The following is a 15,977-nucleotide window of genomic DNA, read 5'->3' as shown; positions in this document are numbered from 1 at the left end:
GCTTACTCACCCATCCAGTACTTACCTATCTGTGACTATGGGCAAGCAATGTCTAGCTCATTATGCCTCGCCTTGTTCCTGATGTGTTATAATTTAAGTATTGTGACGTTCGAATTCTTTGCCGAATCTGGTATTAAAGTTGTGGATGGAGGTGGCTTCTACAACTTCTTCTTTCATTGCATTCCATTTGTTAAAACCAACACAGTGCCTTATTGATGCTAAACTAAACTAACTCGTGGCTAAGCCGTAGTGGTTTGTCCACTTATGATATCTCGTTAATTGACAGGATTTGATATGGGTGATAATTGTAATAATGATTAATTTTCTTGGCAAATATATATATATATATATATATATATATATATATATATATATATATATATATATATATATATATATATATATATATATATATATTATAATTATTATCCAAGTGATATACAGTCACAAGCCATTGTGACTGTATAACACTTGGAAGAGGTATGAGGACAGGATAGGGGCAGGAATAGGAGGAAGAGAAGAAACAGTGCCCAACCACTTGCACGGTCAGGGATGGACACCGGCCTGCAGGAACGAGGCCGTCTCTCAAAATTCAAATTCAAAATTCAAATGTTTATTCAGATAAAGTACATACATACAAGGTGTGATACAAACATTGATGGATTTATAGATAGAGCTAGTACATACAATGCCTAGAGCCACTATGATGCAAAGCGTTTCGGTCAGGAAAAACACTAAAGACTAAAACTTAATACTTAACTCCGAAAAGCTCCAATTTGGCAGAGACTGCTCCACCGACTAATAGATGAAGCTAGAAGCAGACTTCACACTGGTCGCAGAATCTTAAATTAAACAAGAACCTCGAAAGTCTTTAAGAAGAACAAGTGGCATTATACATCTTGATATCAAAGTAAAAGCAAGCCTAAAGATCATTAAGAGCTGGTAGACACGAGAGGTAGAAGCAGAGAGTGTGGCAAGACAGAGGTAGTGAGGGAAGCTGAGGTAGACAGAGAGGAATAGTGAGTAGCATAGCGTGAGAAAGACAGCTGAGGGGCAGCATAGCGTGAGAGAGACAGCTGAGGGACAGCATAGCGTGAGAGAGACAGCTGAGGAACGGAAGGACAGGTGTAGAAATCTAATTGGTGTTGCTGATTTTTTCAATACTATAAATTCTGTATATGTAATGTAACATTTGTTAAATTTATCTAACAATTCATATGCTGGGGACTTTCTGTTGGCTGTCCTTAATTCCACCTTGGGCACTCACCTGGACCATTGGCCTAAGAATTGGTATTGCCCAGTGCCTTGCCACCCCCCATCTCCACCGAACATCTGTGTATCTGCTGATATGCATCTGCATATCAAGAAGGCGACTATGTCATAAGTCAGAGGAAAAGATTGCTAGACATGAAGCAATCAATGACATCATCAAGATTAGTTTGGTTACAGTTAAGTGTCCAGCACAAAGGGAATCTCAAATGTGCAGGCCTGATAACAGTCACAATGGCCCAGATAGTTACCCTGCAGCCATGGGGGGGGATGGTAAACAGGCGGTGTGAGACTACATGTGTGCATCTACATTGGATAATACCGATGTACAGTACAATACAGCTGAGGGTGAAGGTGGGGTTGTCTCCTTCATGGAGATCCAGAACAACTAATAAGCACAGGGGCCTAGAACATTGTTATAGGTTCGTGTCAGTAGGCTCCGTGACCCTGGGCGCCTGGGGTAAATTGTACGCTTAAGTTCCTGAAGAAGGTGGGCCAGGAAATGAATACAGTGAATACTGAACTAAATACAGTCCATCTTTGGCTAACTGCTAACAAACTCATCCTTAACATTGATAAAACATTCTATATTTTGTTTGGTAATAAATACACTAATCAAATTAAACTAAGATTTAATAATATCCAAATTAGTAACAAAGTAGATGGTAAATTCTTTGGTGTTCTCATTGATAACAAGCTGAATTTTCAGGGCCACACAAAATATATCTAAACAAAATTATAAGACTTGTGGAATTCTTTCTAAAATCATATATTATGACCCTCGCCCTGCCCTGGTAACGTTTTATTACTCTCTCATCTACCCTTACGGTATCTGTGCTTGGGGGTTCTATTATACAAATTATCTACGACCTCTAATTAATCAACACAAATCAGCAATTAATTCAATAATAATCTCAAGCTCCAGACAGCATTAGGCTGTCAGATATTTAAATCTTTGAATATGTTTTTACCTGAATTTTCCCGAGGGCCTTGATGAGAACAGAAAGCCGGCAGCTTGTCAAAGGTTCCCCCATTTGAATTGATGATCTTTTCCAGCTGAATCTTAAAACCCAGCAGAGTTTTGGTGTCTACGGCTTCGGCGGGTAAGCGGTTCCACTGATGTACTTTTCCCTAATTATAAATTATCACTATCATAATCAATGTTGATTTTTCAAGATTGGTACCTGCTCCGAGGGTTGAGCTTATTTGTTAAAGTTCTTTTTTCTGCCTGTGTCATCCATCTCGTTCTCTTTCATTTCCCTTCTCTTTCTTGGCACATATTTTTGAGCAAGTATAGTGATGAACTTAAAAAAAAAATGCGTGCTAAGTCTTGATCTCTTGTTAACTCCCTGCAGGAGTTGTTTTGCAATTCCTCTCACATTCTAGCCTAGAATGAGAGTTTGGCTGTCTAGAAATTCATCATCTGGGACCTTTACAACGGTTTCTGTAATTGTAATCCTTTTAAAATATTGTAATCACACGAGGATGAGCTTTTTCCCTACCTGCATGTGATAGATTATGCTCTCTTCTAGCGTTAGCACAAGATCTAGAATACAGTTTCCTCGAGCGGGCTCTGATACATGCTATATGAGAAAGGAGTCCTGTACCTAGCTAGGACTCAAGTAAAATAATTGTTCTCCTGCTTGTGACGTTAGATACACCTAATATATTGTTTTGTAATTAATGTTAGATGGTATCCCGGAAGATGGAATTCCTCTTCAGTTATGTCTTCTCGCCACCCCATGTTTCACTGATGCCAATGATTCTGGATTTTCAGCCTCAGTTGAGACACAGTGACGTCTAACTGATTGACTAGGCTTCTGATTGTCTAGGCTTCTGATTGACTAGACTTCAGATTTACTAGGTAATTTTGGATCTGCGTTGTATCTGTGCTGCTCCAATTGGTAGTTTTATGGATTTGTAATTTTTCGATTTTGGTATTTTTTTTTTTGGGAAGGGGTGGAATGAGAAGGAATATTCCTTACAATTCGTTTATTTCTTACTTACGAACTATGTCCATGCTCTCCATTGTTTACTGGTTTACAGGGTCGTTCTGTGTGCTTATTTGTCTGTTTTCACTTTACATTGTGGTTATTTGTATCTGCTCTGGTTAATGTTCATCATTATTTGTAGCTTGGTTTAATTTTTCTTAGAACACTCCTTTTAAATAAAAAAGTGCTAATGCTGTATTATTAGTATACTTGTAAAGTATTAGTAGTTACTTATAAATTTACTTACACAAGCACAAAAGACTTACTTGTATTTTACAAAGGATTACTTAGTTGCATAAAACCTCTTGGTTGTTAACATGTGGCGTTTTCTCCCTCATTAACAACTCAGCGGCTATAGATAGATTCATCTCTTAACACTTGGCCACACTTATCACCGTTTCCAACTTGTTTCATGGTTAATGATTAATCTTATCTACATACTTCACAAACTAAACTGATGTTAGTTGTGCCAACGGTTGTGTTTTATTCAATGTATTTTAATCATTTAGTTGGAAATAACTGTGGCACTAACTCAGGGCCACTGTCCTCACGTTGCAAAAAGTGATGTCTCTCTCTGCAACACACAGGGCATTAGTGTTATTATATCGGTGTTCTTAACACTGCTCGTTAAGTTCACGGATATGGCGGACACTTATTACTCGTAGCTATGAGAAAATAGTTCTTATAAAATGGGAAACACTAGAAACGCTTTACTGTCCGCCCCCTACTGAGAGCGAGAGAGAGAGAGAGCGTGAGAGAGAGTGAGAGAGAGAGAGCGAGAGTGGGAGAGCGAGAGAGAGACAGATGCAGAGGGTGTGTGATGCTGGGAGCGACAGTACAATACAGCCAGAGCCAGACACAGGAGATCGCTCCGGTGCTTCGAGACACAGAGAGTGCTCTTGTCTACCTAATGCTCCAAGTCTCACCATAGCCTAAAGGGAACCTCAGACTCCTCTCCGGAGCACACCGCCAGTTGGGATATCGATCAATACCAGGTTACCAGCATGAAGAACGTGGAGGACCGAGCACATCCGCGCCCTGGAAACAGGCCCGCGCTTGCTACTCAGTACTATACTGCTCTCGCCGGTGAGTTTATTGTGTTTTAAAACTTAGATATAAAGGAATTTACGTAGCTACTCTAGATTATATGAACAGTAGATGCATTTAGATCAAGATTTAGTTGATCTAAACTAGATCAAATAGTTTACACCCCAGAAGTGACTCGGACCCATACTGCCAGGAGCATTTTGCAACTGGTGTACAGGGCATCTAATCCACTCGACCATCACGACCGGACGAAAGTTGATGGAAGCCGAGGCTATTTGCCCATCAGCCCGCCGGCACTGATGGTAATCTTGGGCATAGTATTTTATCAAATCACCTCATTCTTTGGGGCACACGTGAGGAACACAAATGCGAACAAGCCTGAATGGTCCCCAGGTATACATACAACTGAAAACTCATACCCCAGAAATGCTTGTTCACTAAATCAACACGTAGTACAATTATAAGTCTAAACGTCAGTAACCATGCAATGGCTTTTATGTCCGCCCTACAACCAAGACCATCCACAGCAACACAAAACGCCACACCCAATAACCCAATTTGTGTTGTGCTGCCCTGTCGTTCAATCTCTACGTGCTAGACATGACGATTAATTGATGAAGATTAAGCCATCCAAGAGGTGGCACTGGCATGAGTAGCCCGTAATAGACATGACCATTTTATTTGCGTTATATATTTCGCACTCACAACCTGCTCTACCTGCGCCCTCTTGCACAGAACCTAGAATCAAAAGCCTAGAGTAAAGGAATAGAACTCAGTTGGTTTTAAATTTTTAAGATGACTGTCAACAGCTTCTAGCGTTATGCATCTCATAGTTTCAGTGTTATTGGTTTGCTTTAAGCTGATTGGTGTATAATGTATAGAGATCTTTCCAAGGGAGAATATAGTTAACAATTTTATCAGGATTAAGAGACATTTAGTTTATTGGTTAGGCTTTGAGGCCGTGTCTTGATAATTAACAGCCAATCAGACAGCTACACGCCACTACTCTGAGTATCTGTTGTCTCACAGCCACCATGGGAGGCCTTGCCATGGGAGTCATTGTTGGCTACTCCTCACCTGCTGGACCACTCCTGCTAGGCAGCACTTCCGACGGGTATCCTGCTGGACCACTCCTGGGAAATATTACCGACAGGCCTCACACGACGACCTCCTCTGATGTCCAGCCACAAAACAGGACCACGACGGAGACGCTGCAGCTGAGCCAGGAGGAGTACAACTGGTTCTCATCGTCGGTGAACATAGGAGGCGCTGCAGGAGGGTTGGTGGGTGGCGTGATGATCAGCACACTGGGCAGGAGAGCCACCATGATGCTCTCAGTGTTGCCATACCTGGCAGGGTGGGCGCTCATTGGTACGTAAAACATCTTTAAATATTCTACAGTTCATCCACTCCCATCCCCCACAAAGTTTAACTACTGACCCTCCCCAGGATGCAAACTCTCAACAAGCTAACTCCTGGATACCTATTTACTGTTAAGTGAACCGACGCATTAGGGAATAGGAAACACGCCCAACCATTCAACTGTCCCGCTCGGGATTCGATTCTATCGGAATTCCCAATAGTGAGTCGAGAATGAACTCTACAATACCACCCGTTCCCCTATATTCCACATTTAATTTTTTCTTTCAGATGCTATTCAGATCATTTACTCATAGAGGTCGAGCTTCTGCTCTTAAGCCTCGCATTTCTTATCATATTTACCTTTAAAACTGTGTATTGAGTTAGCATTAACAACTTCCTCGTGTAATCCATTTATTTACGATACTAACACTGAAGGACCTTCTACAATTCTGTGACTCATTTGGGTCTCCAGTTTCTGTTTCTGTTCCCCTTGTTCTACTGTTTCTACCTTTGAACATTGATTTTCGGACTTCCTGCTCAATTCCGCTTTGTATCTTGTATATTGCTATCATATCTGCCTCTTCCTTTTCTCCTTCAGTGTGGTGAGGTACAGTTCCCTTAGTCTTTCTTCACTTCCTATATGCTGAGCCACAACATTCTTCCCTGTCTCCCAGTCCTCCCCACCATTACCCCCTCCCCTGTCCCCTCGTCCTCCCCACCATTCCTCACTCCCTTGTCAAATGCATTCACAAATGATCTGATGTTCCCATCAGAAAATTGGGAACATCAAATGATCTGATGTTACCATTACTGAAATATAAGAAAAACAGTTAAAAACAAAATGAAAAATAAACTATACACACGAAATGAACGGTATGGTAAACAATACAGCTCAATTCCAACGTAATGTCACACAAAATAATTAAAGCAGAATGAAAATAAATCGAAATCTAGGAAAATCCAATTTATTAATGAAATAAGAAACATTGAAATGGATATTTGTAACATATTTAGTATAGCGTGTGTTGCTCTTATGTGCAACAGATGACGTTGTTTTTTCAAAAAAAGCATGTTTTTACCTGTCACAGGTGTGGCATCTATAATTATACACACGAAATGAACGGTATGGTGAAGTACACAGCTCAATTCCAGCACAATGTCACACAATTTAATTAAATCAAAATTAAAATAAATCAAAATCTATGAAATTTCAATTTATCAATGCAAACGGAAACATTGAAATGGAATCGTAACAGAGTAAAGCGTGTGTTGCTATTACGTGCAACAGATTGGCGGCGTTTTTCAAAAGATGCAGGTTTTTATCTGTCACAGGTGTGGCATCTATATAGTAGGTATATAAAGATACGCGCGTATTCGAATGAAACGTTGTGTCAAAATTTCAAATCAATCGGTGAAGATCTTTCGGAGATAACAGCGTGTGTTGCTCTTACGTCCAACAGATGGGGCTGTTTTTCAGAAAAGGCTTTTCTTTTTTTTCCCCTGTCACAGGTGAAGCATGTATATAGTAGGTATATAAAAACATGCGCTTATTCGAATGCAACGTTGTGTCAAAATTTCAAAGAAATTGGTAAAGAGGTTTCGAAGATTTCCCGCACATGAAAAACATAATTTAAAAGAAAAAAAAGCATGTTTTTCCCCGTCACAGACGTTACATCTATATAGTATGTATATAAAACCTGCTCGGATGCGAACGGAACGTTGTGTGAAAATTTCAAAGCAATTGGTGAAAAACTTTCGAAGATTAGCGATTTTGAACAAACGAACATTTCCATTTTTATTCATATATATATATATATATATATATATATATATATATATATATATATATATATATATATATATATATATATATATATATATATAAATATTAAAGTATATAAGATAAATTTTGAAAATTAAATTTGTTTTTTATTATTCAGTGAATGAAGCTCACGTCGAAGCATCACATAAATGTGACCGTTTCAGAATCTTTCCTGGCTCCACTATACACATTTTTCAGCTGGGGGCCAAAATGTGTTGATGCTGGTGGCGGGTCGAGTGATCACTGGCGTGTGTATGGGCGTGACCTGCACAGCTGTGCCAACCTACATAGGTGAATTTGCCTCCGCTGACATCAGAGGCACTCTGGGTGAGTCTCCTCCTGTGTAAACAGAGCGTAAGATGTTTAATTCCACAAAAGCGTTATGTATCTATGACAATGGGTGGGGAGTTCAAGTATGTTTATTGAGACAAGAAAGAAATACATCTCAAAGGGATACAGTAGCTTAGGCTATTTCTACCCCCCCCCCTGGAATGGGTGGGGAATATTATATCGATGACTGAGGAGTCATGCTTTCCAACAATGTTATAATATTTTTTGCTCACAATGGTAAATATTATCTTCACTTGTTGATTTAATATTGAGTGGTGCTGCCAGCGGTGGCTGTGATATCAGCATAAGAAGTAAGCTAACGAATGCCTATTGGTCCATGGGAGTCGGCTCCTATTTATACCCACGTTGGTTAGAAAATATTAATATCATATTTTGTTGTCCAAACCAGGAAGTGGGTTCCAGGTGATGGTGACATTGGGTATTCTGCTAGTGTATGTTGTCGGCGCCGCCCTCTGCTCCTGGCGCTGGCTGGCTGTCGTCTGCACCATCCCAACGCTAATATACATCCTAATGCTTGCCTTCACCAAGGAATCGCCAAGTTTTCTCCTCTCTCAAGGCAGAGATGAGGAGGCGAAGGCGTCTCTACAGTACTTCCGAGGTGAGTAGGGCGACTGATAACAGACATCACAATGGTTCTCTTCTGTTGTGCTTCTAACTATGCCAGAGATCATTATAATGGTTCTCCCAACATGTGTAGCCAATATAATCGTTCTCCCGATATGTGTAGCCAATATTATGGTTCTCCCAACATGTGTAGCCAATATAATGGTTCTCCCAACATGTGTAGCCAATATAATGGTTCTCCCAACATGTGTAGCCAATATAATCGTTCTCCCAACATGTGTGATAGACAGGATTGTACTTATTACATTTAGTATAAAAACGTACTGTCTATTTGGAGGAGGGGCTGTCGCCCAACAGGTGGCCACTATAACGTGCAGGAGGAGCTGTCTATGATCAAGGGAGCCGTGGCGGAAGCTAAGCTTAAGAAAGCTTCACTTCGGGAGATGGCGAAGCCGCATAACTTGAAGCCTCTTGTCATCTGCCTTGCCATACTCTTCTTCGCTCAGTCCTCGGGAATCACTCCTCTTCTCTTTAACATGGCAATCGTTTTTAAGGTAAACAAAGGCTAATTATCCAGTAAGTACAAGTCTCTCATCCACAAATGTTTAGTGCAATGTTGTTTTCCCATTAATGTTAAAGATAAATAATGTTAAAACACTTAATTAATAAATATTATTCATATTTGTTTCACTGTTATTGTACAATATACAAAATTAAAAAAGTTTGGCGTAGGCTACCATGCATATGATGGTGATTTCTGATCTCTTAAACTGAACTAAATTCTTGCTTAATTTTATATGTATTGCTCTCAAAGCCCTAAACCACTTGGATAAGTCGGTACAGTAACAGCTTCGCTTCTTGCAGGGTCGGTGTTCGATCCCAAATGGTTCAGGTGGCAGGGCACCCACCCTTTCCTCCCTCTGTCACGAACTAAATCCGTGCCCTCAAATCTCGTTCTAAGTGCAATATAGTTAAATTGGCTAAGCGCTTTCTCCTGATAATTATCTTAATATCGCCTTCAAAGAAACTTACTTCATGAAAATGTGCTGGTCAGGACTCTGGGAGCAGTGTGACAGAGAACGCGAGCGTGGCCATCATCGCCGGGGTCCAGGTGTTGGCAACTGTGGTGGGTGCTTTACTGATGGACCAGGCTGGCCGGAGGCTCCTTCTTGCTGTCTCGTCCGCCCTCATGTCCCTCTGTATGGGTCAGTCTCACTCCTCATGTTCCTCTGTATAGTCAGTCTCACTCCTCATGTCCCTCTGTATGGGTCAGTCTCACTCCTCATGTCCCTCTGTATGGGTCAGTCTCACTCATGTTCCTCTGTATGGGTAAGTCTCACGGTGATTTTTTACCCGTGATTTTAATGTGATGATAATTGGAATATAAATTATATTAGTTACCAGAACTTACACAATTAATGCAACGGGTGTACAAACCCTGAAGAAGCCGAACTCCCAGAGATACTTGTAGCCAAGTCGTACTTGAGATGTGACAAGGTCTATTAGTCAACTGATTTTATTACTTGCCCCCATATACGTGTTTTGCTTGACACTTTTCATTGTGATAGACAATAAACCTTGCATACTAACCCCGTATCAACATTGTTGTTGACAGTGAGCTTGGGCGGTTACTGCTACATGAAGGAGATTGATGCCGTGTGGACTGTGGAGGCGCTGGGCTGGTTACCGTTGGTCGCCCTTGTCGTCTTCATCGCCGCATATTCCGTCGGATTTGGCCCTACCGTCTGGGTCCTCATGGGTCAGTATACGGTAATGGTTCCACTGGCTGGGTTCTCATGGGTCAGTGTTCAATAAACAGTCCCACTACCTGGTTTCTCATGGGTCAGTGTTCAATAAACAGTCCCACTACCTGGTTTCACATGGGTCAGTGTTCAGTAAACAGTCCCACTACCTGGGTTCTCATGGGTTGATACATATAAACAGTCCTACCGTCGGGGTCCTCATATGGAGGGAGTAAAAGGTAACAGTATTAAAGATTTGGTGAGCATGTAAACGAAGAGAAACACTTCCACTGTCACTCCACACACATTCTCTTGTGCCAATTACATTTACAAAACCCTTTTCTTAGGTGCAAACCCTGTTCTGAAACTCTTCCTGGACAGATGCAATAGAACACAATCACCACACCTGACATAAATATCTCTTTGATATCCCCAGAGACAAACTTAATCTGTGTAAACACTATGCAAATAAAGGGACCTAGTCAATGGAACTCACTCCCTAACGAATTGAAAAGCTGTCAAACCTTTGCCTTATTCAAAAACAAAAACAAAATGTTTTGGTTAAAAATTTTACTGGAAATTATCTACTTAAAATTATGTTAGATTAAGGACTTGCCCGAAACGCTTTGCGTGCTAGTGGCTTTACAAGAATGTAAAATCATCATTAATATGTATACTATCTTAACCCCCCAATGTACCTTCTTGTATATAAATAAATATATTATGTCTATCTGCACTCCAACTTACTTTTGTTTATATAAAAAGAAACTCATTTCCGTATTCTAGGTGAATTGTTCTCTCCGGAAGTGAAGGATGCATCGGCCAGTCTGGCGATGATGGTGAACTGGACTGCCTCCTTCATCGTCACCCTCACCTTTCTCCCCCTGCAGGTAGGCTCCTTCATCGTCACCCTCACATTTCTCCCCCTGCAGGTAGGCTCCTTCATCGTCACCCCTCACCTTTCTCCCCTGCAGGTAGGCTCCTTCATCGTCACCCTCACCTTTCTCCCCATGCAGGTAGGCTCCTTCATCGTCACCCTCACCTTTCTCCCCTGCAGGTAGGCTCCTTCATCGTCACCCTCACCTTCCTCTCCCTGCAGGCCACTTTCACCAGAGTATTAGAGATGACAAGAAAACAGAAAGCAGAAAAAACACCAGCAATATTGGAAGCAGGAGGAGCAATGTGAACCAGATTACTGCTAAGTGAGTTAGTTTGTCTAAAGATAATAATAATTAATAATTAATAATAATAATTTTTTATTTAGGTAAAGGTACATACATAGAGATTTTACAAAAATCTCAAATTTTACAAAAATTTACAAAGATGAGTTTGACATTAAGAGGACAAAGGGTATTAGTAAGGTTTTTGAGTTCAGATATTAAGGGAACAGCACATATTCGTCGATTCTGTAAACAAATGCAACATATTAGGTACGGCTAGTAATGAACCTTCCATGTCTTGCTCACAGACGGCTCTTGGAGACTACAGCGCGTACTGGCTCTTCGGCGGGATGTGTCTGGCGGCCCTTGTCTTTACCATCCTACTGGTGCCGGAGACTAAAGGGAAAACATTGCAGGAAATCACTGCACACTTCGGGGGCCCGGCAGCACAGGACAGCCATTGCCAGCAGCCCCGAGAGTCACTACCACTGGTGTAGGCCTACTTTAACATATTTTATTTAAATTTAGATTTGTGGACTTTTTTTCAAATATGTAATACATTATTTCAATGTTAAAGGTCAAGTTTGTTAACAGTCATCTTCAGATGTACTTATTTTAATCAAATATTCACAGTGTCATTTAGAATAAGTGGGTTAGGATTGGAGAACAGGAAGGTTGTGTCATCAGCAAATAGAAGAGGCTTCAGGTGTTGAGAGATATTTGAATTTACCTGAATTTGGTAGGTCATTGATGTAAATGAGAAACAGGAGTGGACCAAGTATACGACCCTGTGGAACGCTAATGTTAATTGGCAGTGTGGGAAAAGTAGCATTGTTTACAGAGATATACTGGTGCCTGCAAGTATTGTAGGGAGCGACTTTTGGTTACACCATGGAACCAGAAGTTCCATAGTGTAACTATGGAACTATGTTCAGCTCAGTTCTTTGATCCTAATATCCGAGAAATAGTGTTCCATATTTTGTTCATGTTACCTTTATATGATTAAAACAAATTCATTGAAGCTTGTTTCGGATCTTCTTATTATCTTATTTAAGATTGAAGAGATCCTCTTACACAACTCCTTGGAAATGACCCCTATCCTATATTTCCTCATTCTTGCTTCTTATAGATAGATTTAAGTATGCCCTTAGTAAGTCATGGGGCTATTTATACTTTTGATACGTGTTACGGCCCTCTCGGGACGCAACGGGGTTCTTACTCTGATGTAGTTAGAGGAAGATATATATCCGGCCCCAAGCCAGTAGAGGCTATCAAGGGATGCGATCCGTGACGCAAGTAACTTAAAGGAGTAGGGAAAGAAAGGTAAGAACTTAATGTAATATATTCACCTTCACCGTTTAAATATATATAATAAAAGAGTACACAAGGGGGAGGGGTATTAACACTTTACAAGGGGATCAACACTGTAGTCTTCTGCTGGAGACTATGGATCCTTGAAGCTAGGTGCCGAGTCCGCGGTGCTTTCTTCGTGGCCTCAAGACGTGTCCTCTGAGAACGCCGAGCCTACCCTGGCAACAGGTCAGCCACAACACAGGTCCACTGGGGGCACCGTCGTGGAGGCCGTCAACCACACGTCCAGCAGGTCTGCTGGCAGGTACTGAGCCACCAAGGCTGGTACGGCCACTCCACGAACGATAAAAGGGGTATGCCCTAGACAGGAGTCTCGTGTGATATCACCAATCACCCTCCTGTCCTCAATACCCCAGTGGATTATCATCTCCAACCGTCGGTCCCGGGTAAATCCTTACACTGCCACTCCACTGGCAGGCTTAACACACCACAGTGTTCTTCCGGGGGGACGACGTCACAACAGCTGCAGCAAACTTCACAGTATGGAGACTGGCTGCCTCGGGTAGACTGACTTCACCTTCAACACAGTGGTCCCAGGTCGGCTCTGTAAGCAGACACGTCATTAATAACCGGGACACTAATACTCCTCACTTACGGTGGCGGGCGCAAACACCTGACGTATCCAGTCCGTAGATGGCGCTGTCGTCGGAGCACCACCTCACCAGAGGTCAGGAGCGGCGGTGTTGAGCGCTGAACCAGACTGGAAACTGGTCCTCGAGGCCAGTACACGCTGTCCTCACTAGGTGTCGTCGTTCGTTTGGCGGGGGTTTCGGGAGCTGACCCACAGATGGCGTGTTTGTCACTGCTCCAGGCTCGGACGCTGGGTCCGGGTTCGTAACAATACGTGAATTCAGAGACAACTCTAACAAATGTACAAGAAATGTGTAAATATTTCCTTCAAATTGATATACTAGCAGAAATCTTTAGCCAACTATCCCCAGTTTGCTAACTGTAGGTAGTAAATCTGTGTGATTGTAACCTTTCCACCGCTACCCACTGGTTAAGGGGCGGTTCACAGGATATCAATTGTGACACTAGTTCTCCACATATATATCAGATGCTTAATTTAGAGACTGTACTTGTGGTCAGTCTCGAACCCAGTATGTAATAATATACATTCAATTTTGTAACTAGCTCATCAAGACTGCAACTTGCTTAGCTAAATGAATTTTGGAGTTCAGTCCCTGAGCCCATTATGTGCCTCTGTAACCTTTTCCACTACCGCCCACAGGATGGGTATATTTGTATATTGTATTTGCTATATTATCGAGTGCAGTCTCCTTTTATATGTTTCTTATGGAAGTTTATTGTGCAGTCTAACGCTAATCTTCATTGTGTAGTAATAGTGGTTAGAATAAATGAGGGTTAATAGTCTGTAGTCCCATCAGTGTTTATTCCTGTGGTTAGTGGAGAGGTTATCTTTGTTCAGATATGGTCTAGAGTAGAGTTGTTTGGCTATGTTGTTTCAGTGATTCTGGTAGGTTTAATGATCAAGGGCATGAACAAGCGGGAGTTCATACATTTAAGGAAACTAGCTACTTGAAGGTTATCAGCCAGAGGTCAGTATTAAAATCACCTGAAAGTATTAATTGATTTTTGTTTTGTTGCTTAATATTAAAGTTCTGAGGTTAGAATTAAAATCAGTTACATCTGTGTTAGGAATTCTGTACACAGCTCCCATTGTTAAGTTTGCCCCTAAACCCATGATTTTGAACATTGCAAAGATACACTCGCCACAGGTGTGTCTGGTTGTGATACACTCGCCACAGGTGTGTCTGGTTGTGATACACTCGCCACAGGTGTGTCTGGTTGTGATACACTCGCCACAGGTGTGTCTGGTTGTGATACACTCGCCACAGGTGTCTCTGGTTGTGATACACTCGCCACAGGTGTCTCTGGTTGTGATTACATTTGAGTATAACTGTTGGTGTCAGTAAATTGCAGTACCACCACCTCCCAGGTGGTGGTACTGGTTCTTAGTTGTGGATTGTTGAGTAGTTGGGTAAATTAAAGAGTTGAGTTGTGTCCTTTTTAACCATGTTTCAGTTAACATAACTAAGGAGAATTTGTTGTTCAGCGCTTGGATTAAAGATTTGACATCATCATAATGTTAGAGATTTTACATTTAAGTTAACTAGTGAGACATTGTGGTAATTTCTTAGTACGTTGTTGGCAAGGTTTGCCATATATTACCTACAGTTTCGATCATTAGTGATGATTGTCATAGATACTTTATAAGAATTGTAATTCCGGGTCTATGTGTGAGTGCATTCAGAACACTGATTGAAGTGAGACAGAAAACTAACCACTGACGATATGCTTTACAGGCAGGTAAAGTTGACATAAATATTGTGCAGAATATTCCAAATCTAAAACATAATTTCAGTAAAATACTATTAAGGAAATATAAAACTGAGCTTGGACTCAATAAGGTGGTAATAATTAGGAAAAATGTTAAGTACTGTATTAATTAATTAAAGGAATTTAAACAAACTATGTAGGCGTATAATTCGTAACTCGTTTTGTCGGGGGACAGGTAGCCTGCATATGTATATATGTTAGGCTGCCCCACAAGGTCAAACTCATGACTCCTCCGCCCCTACTCTCTACAGGATTGTTACTTATGTCTATGCACTTAATCATATAAGTATTTGTGTGTACGTTTAGTATGATACTGTATGTGTAAAATAAGTAATTATCAAAGAAGGGACCAAGCCGGGAAGGCTATGTAGCATGCATGTGTAAAGGAAGAAATGTATATGTTTATCAACCAGAATGTTCGGTAATATGTTGATTGTTTGTGATGTGTGTATATATATAATAATAATTTTATATTATATATATATATAATAATACAAATATATATGAACACGTTGTACTGAACGGGGTGGAAAAAGCTTGAGCTACCTCATCCCTTTGTGTGTATTTATACTTCAATAAACTTATTTTAGTTTCAATTTCACTTTCAATCTCTAGTGACCTCGACGGGGACAGGACGGCAGTGGCTTGTCAGAGGTAATTCCAATCTTAATTCCTGAGGATTTTTTGTACTTGAAGTGTCATTGTAATGCGTAACTAGGAACTGGCTGATGACCCATTAACGATGATGAGAAAGTCAGTTTTCTCATATATAAGAGGAAAATGCACTAGGAAGTGATGTAATGGAAGGTAGACTCCATACACAGTTTCAAATGTAGATATGATAGTCAAATAAGCTCAGGAACACCATGCTAATTGATTGACAGTTGAGAGGCGGGACCAAAGAACCGAAGCTCAACAACTGCCGGAAACACAATTT

General features: G+C 41.0%; 1 protein-coding gene across 1 annotated transcript; it reads left to right on the top strand.

Annotated features, from left to right (window-relative positions):
• The first annotated feature begins 4,080 nt into the window (after positions 1-4,080).
• On the top strand, positions 4,081-15,636 carry LOC123772585 (facilitated trehalose transporter Tret1). The gene is made up of 9 exons (XM_045765824.2): positions 4,081-4,346; positions 5,337-5,678; positions 7,690-7,818; positions 8,231-8,440; positions 8,764-8,960; positions 9,461-9,611; positions 10,022-10,165; positions 10,935-11,038; positions 11,617-15,636. Exons 1-9 carry the CDS (start codon positions 4,265-4,267, stop codon positions 11,803-11,805), a joined length of 1,548 nt encoding a protein of 515 aa, XP_045621780.2. The 5' UTR covers positions 4,081-4,264; the 3' UTR covers positions 11,806-15,636.
• Positions 15,637-15,977: the final 341 nt, after the last annotated feature.

Source organism: Procambarus clarkii, chromosome 17 (genome assembly GCF_040958095.1).
Source record: "Procambarus clarkii isolate CNS0578487 chromosome 17, FALCON_Pclarkii_2.0, whole genome shotgun sequence".
Classification (NCBI taxonomy): domain Eukaryota; kingdom Metazoa; phylum Arthropoda; class Malacostraca; order Decapoda; family Cambaridae; genus Procambarus; species Procambarus clarkii.
The sequence above is the reverse complement of the archived record's forward strand: the minus strand, read 5'-3'. Positions and strand labels throughout refer to the sequence as shown.

Excerpts from the sequence above, each read along its gene's own strand:
- LOC123772585 (XM_045765824.2), top strand. The coding sequence starts at position 4,265 with ATGAAGAACGTGGAGGACCGAGCACATCCGCGCCCTGGAAACAGGCCC. Across the intron at positions 5,679-7,689 it reads GGCAGGGTGGGCGCTCATTG|CTGGGGGCCAAAATGTGTTG; the intron begins GTACGTAAAACA and ends CACATTTTTCAG. Across the intron at positions 9,612-10,021 it reads CCTCATGTCCCTCTGTATGG|TGAGCTTGGGCGGTTACTGC; the intron begins GTCAGTCTCACT and ends TGTTGTTGACAG.